The sequence below is a fragment of the Sphaeroforma arctica genome (genome assembly GCF_001186125.1).
Source record: "Sphaeroforma arctica JP610 unplaced genomic scaffold supercont1.608, whole genome shotgun sequence".
Classification (NCBI taxonomy): domain Eukaryota; class Ichthyosporea; order Ichthyophonida; genus Sphaeroforma; species Sphaeroforma arctica.
In genome coordinates, this window is record NW_014039950.1 from 16,508 (window position 1) to 26,332 (window position 9,825).

A 9,825-nucleotide genomic window follows, 5' to 3' on the forward strand; every position below is an offset into this window, starting at 1 on the left:
ATCTATATATATATCTATATTTACATATATACATATACATATATATATATGTATATGTATATGTGTATGTATTTGTATATTATGCGTATATATGCATATATGTATAATTATATGTATGTTCTTTATATGTGTGCGTCGGTTGTGTTAGCGTACCGAGCTTTCAGCGGACGGTTTGTCGAGTATGGCTCATGTTCGGTGTCAATTCGTATGTGCGTGCCCATATGTGTCAAGGATAAAGCACTCCGGACTATTAACTTGTCTCCTGTCGCCGTTCGTGCGAAAACGTATACAACTACGCTTACTTTCGATACCCGTTTATTCTTTAGCACATTCTAGTTTGTATCTTTGTGTAGTATGCATATCGAATCCTTTGCCTGATTCAATCGCAATACTCCAACTACTCCATGCAGGCGGAGACAATCCGATGTCTAAATCAAACTATGGCATGAGCAAGTGCGGCGTAATTGCACTTGTAAAGCTTCTGGCGGCCGAAGAGAAGCAACGCGCTCCCACCGACGGGTAAGCGATCTGTGCCTTCCGTAGGCTATATTTCTTCAACCTGTCAATGTACCGTAGTGCTGGTGGACCGTGGCGACTACTATGTGTTGGCGTATAAGTGCATACGATGATTAGAACAAGTTTCACTACGTGTGCTCGACCGATGCTCAAGAAGAAATAACAGACTGTGAGTTAGTGCACTCGAATATGATGTATTTGTATTTATTTTCTATTGTTTCTGATGTGGGGTTCTGCGCTCTGCAAGTTTTTAGCTGCTTCAAAAGAGCATACAAACGCTTATTTGTGACTCCATAACATTATATGGGTATAAACAGATACACCAAATTTAATTACGTTCTAGTGGTCGTCCGCTAGCTATTCAATCCACACGCCGCACTGTAGTGTCATTCATATAGTCCCATTCATAGTGATGTACTTCGGCATCTAGTCCTGTATAGGCAAATTGCCTTTGAGCATTCCTAGACTCGTTAAGCATATGACTCAACATTCACTCATCGCTGACCCACCAGGAGTGCATCCATTTTCTATACATGCTTCTGCCCGGGATACTGTAGTACTTCCATGAGTAGTCACATAGGGCCGAGATCGGCTGAAAAGGGCGCAGGCGAGTATTTCTAACGCATGTTCCTCGCTATTCCGTCCATCGGTACCGATTCATTCGTATATATATATATATATATTATATATACATATAAAATAGCGTGAGTGAGTGTGTGTGTGTGTGTGTGTGTGTGTGTGTGTGTGCTTGTGTGTGTGCGTGTGTGTGTGTGTGTGTGTGTGTATGTGTATAGGTGTGTGTGACTGACTTCGGTTCTACCTGGATCTGCCATACGCGTCTACGTGCACGGAACATAACATATCGCCACACACGACGGCTCTTTCGAATATACTGAAGTTACACGTTTGTTCTTAACTTGATATGCTCGATCTTAGCTCGATCTATGCTCGATCTTGTGTGGTTTGTACCGTAAAAAGTGTTGGCTATAGTAATTCTATAGCTACTGCAGCCTAATCGAAGTTGTGTGCATTTCCTATCACTCAGGGATGTTTATATTGACGGTTCTGGTTCTGTTTCTTGTCAAATCCATGTACCCATACATATAATTGGCTATTTCTCTTCTTCGCAGAAACGGGTGTGTGGCTCGCGACAAAAGATTTCTCATGGGAAGATGCCGGTGGGTTTTACAATGATTTGGAAAAACTAAGCTGGAGATCCCAGTCGTTTAAGTAGCCATCCTCGAGTAAGATCTAATCTCACCTGCTCGGCTGGTTCAGTGCAATTTCACTATCTAAAGGATTTTGGACAATAATATCAGCCTGTGTCTGCCACTCAGCAACCAAACGCATTTGAATTCGTATATTAAATGTTCGATTGAAGTAAGAATCATACAACTTCTGCGTAAGTATCCTGTATATAATTAAGCACAATTAAAATTTGATGATATTGGTCTCAAAAGATTTACACCACTCATTATTTATATATATATAATAAAGTATTGATTACTGGCTTATGTGTCTCGGTCGATAGGGAATAGTTCCAATAAACACTACACATGATATATACGTAGATGTCCTCCATCAACAGACTAAACTTCGAACACGCGCTCGTTTGGGCCGTGCAAGAGCCCACCATTTCCTCACATTGACCGACTACCCTAGTGAATCCTGGAGATACACTTATCCTTTGCCCATGTGTGGAGTGATTGGCGTAGTCTGGATGCTTCTTCAGGTTGGTGCATTTTTAACTATTTCAATCTCTGAAGACTGGGAGGAATACATATTGTCGGCAGATGGGACACTTCTGTGTGTATATTTTTCGAGATTTTTTTCAACTTTCTCAAGCGGCCACTGGCCCACTGTATCTGACATCTTTGCCAGTCATGAGCATGATTCACATGTGATTCACTGTGGGGCATCGCCTGGTGATGGCAAGTAGAAGGCCAAGCGCCGAATTGATGAAAATGAGAGGGTTGAGATCGCGACAGATCTATAGTATATATCTGTATTATATTGGTCTATCTAAAGCATATTGATACATGCAGAGGCGAAGAGGCGAAAGCGTTTCATCCGCAAGAATCTAACGCTATTTGCGGCATTTATGGTAGTAGTGGCGATTGTTTAGAGAAGCATAAAACGGGATAGGAGGATTGTATGAATTTAAGAAGTCATTGCGAACCCCTATACGAATTTTTGCAGACAAAACAAAGAAAGAATTCTGATGTGTGCTTCCAGTATTCTAAAATAGTGTGCACACAGATGGAAGGAAAACTTATGTAGTTGCGTGCAGGTGTATCTAAATGATGGACTCGGCTGTCCTCGTACATGATTGGAATATGCACAAATACGGATTCGAATATGCGACTACGCATAAACATACGTTTGGCTTGAACCTACAATATCAAATTACGGTTAAAAATGTTCGCTATGTACAGCTTGATCTATCATGAATTCGATTTGGTTCGTAAATACGTATACTTTGCATTTCATGACACACACTCTTGATAGTTTGCTATATCAATCAAAACATATATTCACTTTGTAAGATCAAGTATAAACCCTAAAGATACATTCTTCCAAAAATACATATCAATTTAAACTCTTTCCAGTCCCCGATAACCTCGCAAGTCTCTCGCCGCGACTCAGCCTCGCCTTCCTTGCCTCTTGTAATAAATATACCCCGAAGAAACAAGTGAGAAGTGGTAGGATACTACACGGAGGGCGCCAAAGTCACAGCCAATGGTAAAGTTATGAGTATAATATGCCGGCCGGCACACATTTATTTCCATACACAAACGAATAAAACTTACACACTCAGATTCTCAGAATCTATAAATAAATATGAATCGATAACAAAAAGCCGTCAATGTACTGTAAAGGTCAATTATTTATGTATTATAACTTTATCCCTTTATGTATCACTATACGAACGCTGTGCTCACATAGTAGGTATTTCCAAACTTTCAGTTCGATGCAGCTACAGACATATTGAGAGGATACTGTTCTCATAAACTACTTGTAGATAAACCACTCGTGTGATCATGCAACATCATTGGTAGCTTCTTCTTATACCGGTTACCGGGAGAATGCAATTGCACAAGTATTGCACACATTACCAACTTTCACTCGACACGTCAAAACGTGAACGTGAGAATTGATTACTCCGCCTCTTAATATGTATTAGTTGTCTGGCGACAGAGGGATGTGAGTGAACGCGAAGGTCTTGCCAAAATGAATAGGAATTATGAATACCCGCTGTATTCCCACCCGAATCGTGGAGGTATGATCTTGTGCTCAAACGCACATTACATCTTGCGACGCTTTGTACTCACGTGATAGTGATTAGCTGGGCCTTATGATTAGATATTGTCGGAAGCTCAGGAATATTTTTCTTTAAATCCCAATCGTTTCTTGAGAGGGTCAACCTTTGGTACTCAATATAAAGCATGCTTGTGTGATTCTTACAACTTGTGTCGTGGTGTGACACCACAGTATGTATCCTTAATACGAGTTCATTTTAGATATCTCTCGACGTATATATACCGGTTTCTTTTCTGGCCCTATGTTTAAGCCTTGTATTAGTGCTGTCCCCTTCCATGAATGCATATTTGAATTTATCAGAGGTGGTGTGCAAATCAAAGACCTCGCTCGGTTATGCAACATCGTGTACAGAACTCGTCTTCTCAAACGTTGCGGTATGATAGTGCGCTTGTACAGACTACTGTGTGTTGCTATTCGAGGTATGTGTCGGAGTCCTGTGTCTGTCAAAATGGATGAATATGTGGGTGTTGAATATCTCACTGACAGCAGATACGCATCGCTGTGTATATGTACAGCAAGTATCTTGGTCCCCTATGATTACTTCATGTCCCCATGATTATAACGCATATGCTCGACTGGATTATATCTTCTATTTAGTGCTCTCTTCATGCTCTGCTTATCTGTCAATATGATGGGTCAAATGACCCGAGGATTGGATTACATACAACTATATTGGACATGCATGAACTGAACTGCCTTCCCAAGCTATCTCAAGTATCACACAGTCTGTTGCGCTCTCGTCCAGGACGAATCTCGCGCTTACACCGCGCATAATAAATGGTTTTCTGAGCAAACAACTGTTAGCGTCACCCAGGGTGTACGAGACTTCGAGTCTTTGCACATAGCACTAGTAAGCGTATGCTGTCACCTACATTATCTGTACTTACCACAAAATACAATTAATCGTTGCCAACCCAATTCTCAAAACATGCCCTCGAGATTGCAAGCGAGATATGCCGGTGTGTGAAAGTACGGAATATCAGTGTAAATATTCAATCATGAAGTTGTTGCCGACTCTTAATATGAAAGATAGCTGAATAGCAAATGTAATCGTACACTTTCAGTCACATATTATTGTCATTCATACATTCCCCTCTGCAGCAAATGAATACTCGATTGGCAACGGAATAAAAAATTATCCGCATCGCCTGAGTGAGAGACCCGTGCCCGTGCCCAGAGCGGACAGCGCGTCGGGAAGGGAGCCTACAAATAGACCACGCGACTCTCTAAATAGATTACAAGACCCCCATCACCACACAGAAGCACATATGAATGAGCACGCAAACGCTCGCACCAACACACAGCCACACAACCATGGGAGCCTGTCATCAAGAGAGAGGCCAGCGAGCGAATACACACTGGCTGCGCCTCACAGAAGTGCGTGTCCCGATGCTGATTCACGCACTAGTTCGGGGAGGTACACACGCACGGATGTTTGGCCCAAGTACCATTCGGATATGGTGGCCCAAAAGGGCGGCAAGTCGCTGCACAGTGCACCTATGCAGCAGCGCAATTCAGATGGTGACAGCATGCGCTCGGTTAGTAGCAGTGACCGTGGCGCTGCTGACGTAGCACTCAGAGACAGAGACAGAGGTCAGGACAGGGAGCGGGAAACCCAGTCAATGAAGCTACATGGCCGTGATATATTCGTGGGTAGTGATGTTGAAAGTAGAGCTCACGTGCGCACAGATAGGGATGTTGGCAACGGGTCCGTTAGATCGATTGACTTCAGGGTGGGAAAGGCTAACGGTAGCGTGAAAGAGAGGGAACATCGGAAGACAAGTGCGAGTTGGAAGGCCGATGGCAGTACTGCGCGAGAGTTGGGTGGCGGGCTTTCAAACGCCCCTGAGCAAAGGCATGAGCTTGGTGATGATGTAGGCAGATATATTGATACAGGTAGATATTCCGATACAGATAGATATGATCGATACCACAAACCTAATGGGAATGGAGGTAGATTTACAGGCACTACACTGTCGAACGGTGTGCCGCAGACCAACGGGGTGTATCACGGTAGGGACGGGAGTAGAGCGGATTCCACAGTCACGGTCAGCGATAACAGGCCGAAGGCGTCCTTAGGTGACGACCATGCGCAACTTCGACCATCACGCGGGTACGCACGTGCAGGCAATGATATCACCTACGGTGAACCAGGTAGACGAGCGCGAGAAAGAAAGCCCGAACAGACCCAGCAAAAAAGCCCAACGGCGTCAAGGCGGTGGCGTAAGGACGATCTAAGTGAGGGTGTACTCGGTAACCATGACAACGGTTTACGCAGGCTGAGGTCGGGACAGGAAGAAGTGTATGTACTGCGGCAAAAGCGGCGGCAAATGGGAGAGGGGGATCCGGTGACTATGCGGGATAGTGAGCAGAGCGATGGTAGATTCAGGAGACGAGCACAGACTGTATTATTCGATGGCGATTTTCATAATAGCAAAGGTCATCGTCTGCACGACGAGAAGGATGTGCTTCAGACACGTGACCGGCCGCAAGACACGCGCACGCACCCCACACGTGTTCGCCGAGACTATCTGGCTGAAGAAGATCCGAAAGATTTCGAAGATATCGACCACAGGCATAAACCTGAGCGTATCTTTGATAGCGAGCAGGACCGTGTGCATGAGCGTGGTTATAGGCGAGGGGATGCCGACGCCTACGATCGTCCGGATAAGAGTTATAGGAGTGGCTATAGAGTAGACAGCCTCAGGCGTGGGCGATTCATTGGCGATGGCAACGCAAGCACCGGCAGCGGGAAGAGGAGAGGGGGCTCAGGCCCAGATAAGGTAATGTACACCTATCCCGACGAGGGCTATGATGACAGCTACGAACGGTACCAGAGCAACGACCGAGTGCGGGGTAGAGCCACGCAGAGAGAGAGAAGTAATAGAGAAAGAGAGGATGCTACACAGTACGCGCCGAGCACTCGTGGCCTTGTTCCTAGGGAAGATGACGAGTTGAGAGTCTATAACGCCAGCCCTCGGACTAGGCGCAGCAAAAGCGCACCGCGTTCCCGAGTGGAGGCCAATGGAGTGACCAGATGGGGCGGGGTGGGGGGTACGTATTTGACCGCAGAACAGTACCTGGAACGTATGCGGGCGGGCGAGCGAGGCCAGGAGAAAGGCGTAGCCCTGCACGAATCAGCCGTCAAGATTGGGTGAGGAGCCAATGTGATGTGCATCGACGTGGTGGATAGGTGGTGTTTGGTGTGTATGAGTTTGTGTCCGTGTCGTGTGTTTATTCTTACTGTTAAAACCGATGCAGAAGTGTGTAAAGTACTGTACAGTTGCTGGCATGGAATGTCGATGCATCAATCGCTTCCTTGAACGAGAGTAGTTTGAAGTGGACTCAATGAGAATTAATTTCAAATTTCGCCCCGAGTCCAAAAGCATGGTGGCACATACTCTGACTACACTCTGTATGCGTGCCACCATGATATACAGCGACTAACACGAGCAGTATCATGAACTCGATCTTTAATTCCAGTAGTAGGATACCATTCGCTCACGGGGCTCCGCTCAGAACCGAGTACGCGGATATAAATAGACAGCCTGCTATTAAAAGACCCGACTTCGGATCACCGCCAATCAACGCAAACCGGGGAAACGCGGGTCACACACCTACTGCGGTAAACAGTCACCATGGTTACGGACTTGATTCGGCTGAAGGTGTGCCCATAGGGCTGGCTGAGGGTTGTGTCGCTGGAGTGACGTCGTCTACGCCTATGACGGGCAAGAGGCCTGCCGCTACTACCTCACCGATCCCGCCTTATATGCCAGGGTGTGTGTATGCTCCTGCGTTTGTGATAGACTGTATTCGATGAGACGCTCACCGTGAGTTTGAAGAGTGTGTGTTTTGGATGGAGTTGTGATTGTAAAGGCATGACTCGATGTCGAACTTGTACTGTGCAAACGACGCGCATGTCACGTATTCCTCCCCCCTCACTCTCCCTCTAAACATTGTAACTAGATATTGTGTGTCACTCTGCCTTGGCATCCGCAGATGAAGTACAAAACTTTAGTCTCGCCCTGCTTTGGCATAACCTTACAGCTACTTTGTACGATTTTATTAATCTGTGTAGGAGTTCTTTGAAGTTCGAGATGGACCGGCACAAGGCTTCCGAATTGAACTACACGAGCGGACCTTCGCGTACACAGGGCACCTTTCAAGAGAACATGGCAAAGGCTGCCAACCCACAGTACATAAGATCAGCACAGAACGGTGAAGGCTCTAACAAAACACTCGAGGTGAGTGAGTGTATGTTTATTTCACTATATAACGGGAATAGGCATAGGGTTTGCTGGCAGTGTTTATGAAGTGGGAAACCTAGTTTTGACAGTGGTATAGGCTTCAGTCATCAGTATGGTTCACCCTCTTAAGATAGTCTGTATTCCGGAGTATACAAAGACGCCTGACAAGATATCAACGCGCACGTTGAGGAACATTCACGTCAAGAAATACGGTCTATGAGCAGATGCGCAAACCCGCAACATCCCGCGTATCACGTCTGGCGTTTAATGTCTATGTGGAGTAGCTGAGTACTTTTTTCATGTATACAGCCGAGCGGGTATGTAGCTTGAATCTACAGGGGATCAGTGTACAGTCCACGCTGCAAGTCATGGATGCCCGTAGAAATCCATTCCTTTGTAGAACTCCATTGGCTTGAATCTACAGGTGGTCAGTGTACAGTCCACGCTGCATGTCATGGATGCCCGTAGAAATCCATTCCTTTGTAGAACTCCAATGGCTTGAATCTACAGGTGGTCAGCGTATAGTACACGCTGCATGTCATGGATGTCCGTAGAAATCCTTTCCTTTGTAGAACTCCATTGGCTTTAATCTACAGGTGGTCACTGTATGGCACACGTTGCATGTCATGGATGCCCGTAAAAATCCATTTCTTTGTAGAACTCCATTGGCTTTAATCTGCAGGTGGTCAGTGTATGGCACACGTTGCATGTCATGGATGTCCGTAGAAATCTATTCCTTTGTAGAACGCCATTAATGAGCGACTGGCCACTGATGGACTGCATTGCTCGCATTCACAGTCTACACATGATGTCGCTGAGCTGAGGAGGAAAACACTGGCCCTTCTAGTGCAGAAGGACAAGGAAATTCGTACGCTCACGGAATTGCTTCAGACGAAGAATACCCGGTATGGCAATCAGCTCAAATCAGAAGTGTTTGTGATTTTCCGGAACACTCAGTGCTGACTGTGTGATGTTATGACAAGCCCTGGGAAGTGCAACTTCTAATTCGAGCTCCAATAGTATGGCCATGACATATATGTGGCACAGGCTTTGCCATCAATTCCTTATACCCACAGCCAAGTCAGGACTGTTGTGGGACATTCATCGTCAGATGTTCGCTCTCCAACACCACATACACATATTGATCCTCCCACCTTTTTTTGTCACCCTCTTCCGCTGAGAGTTCCGCTCGGCAAGCGAAGAGTGTATATTCATTGATGGGTATGCTGTTTTGTGCGATTAAGACTACCTGAGTTGTATGAAAACTCTGCGGAAAGAAGAACGAAATAGTTGTTGAAGTGTGTGTGCTCAAAGCTCACATTTACATATTCCTACTATTCTGTGCGTGCAGGAATGCTACATCCTCCGCCGAGGAAGAATCTCTGAGGGCCAGGATAGACGAAGCAATGGGTATGGCTTGCATAATCGTGACTCGTACGCGCCATATGTATCTTCTGTAATATATATATATGTGTGTGTGCGTGTGTGTGTGTGTGTGTGTGTGCGTATATATATATATATATATATATATATAGAAAGAGATATATATATATATATATATATATATATATATATATATATATAGAAAGAGAGAGAGATATATATATATATATATATATATATATAGAGAGAGAGAGATATATATATATATATACATAGAAAGATATATATATATATATATATATATATATATATATATATATATATATATATATATATATGTATGTGTGTATATACATAT

At 44.7% G+C, this 9,825-nt stretch overlaps 2 protein-coding genes across 2 annotated transcripts in view; both read left to right on the top strand.

Moving 5' to 3' along the window:
• The window catches only part of SARC_07566 (hypothetical protein), a gene marked incomplete at its 5' end in the record, with an annotated part of 4,680 nt that extends 3,529 nt beyond the window's left edge, over positions 1-1,151 (top strand). Inside the window, 2 exons of the mRNA XM_014298484.1 lie at positions 411-519; positions 1,029-1,151. Of these exons, the coding sequence (XP_014153959.1) occupies positions 411-519; positions 1,029-1,137 (218 nt within the window). The 3' untranslated portion in view covers positions 1,138-1,151. The remainder of the gene's footprint in view (positions 1-410; positions 520-1,028) is intronic.
• Positions 1,152-3,638: 2,487 nt separating this feature from the next.
• Positions 3,639-9,825, top strand: part of SARC_07567 (hypothetical protein) — an 8,675-nt gene continuing 2,488 nt past the window's right edge. Inside the window, exons 1-6 of the mRNA XM_014298485.1 lie at positions 3,639-3,796; positions 4,939-6,991; positions 7,321-7,614; positions 7,916-8,081; positions 8,883-8,989; positions 9,436-9,494. Coding sequence (XP_014153960.1) covers positions 3,748-3,796; positions 4,939-6,991; positions 7,321-7,614; positions 7,916-8,081; positions 8,883-8,989; positions 9,436-9,494 — 2,728 coding nt within the window. The 5' untranslated portion in view covers positions 3,639-3,747. The remainder of the gene's footprint in view (positions 3,797-4,938; positions 6,992-7,320; positions 7,615-7,915; positions 8,082-8,882; positions 8,990-9,435; positions 9,495-9,825) is intronic.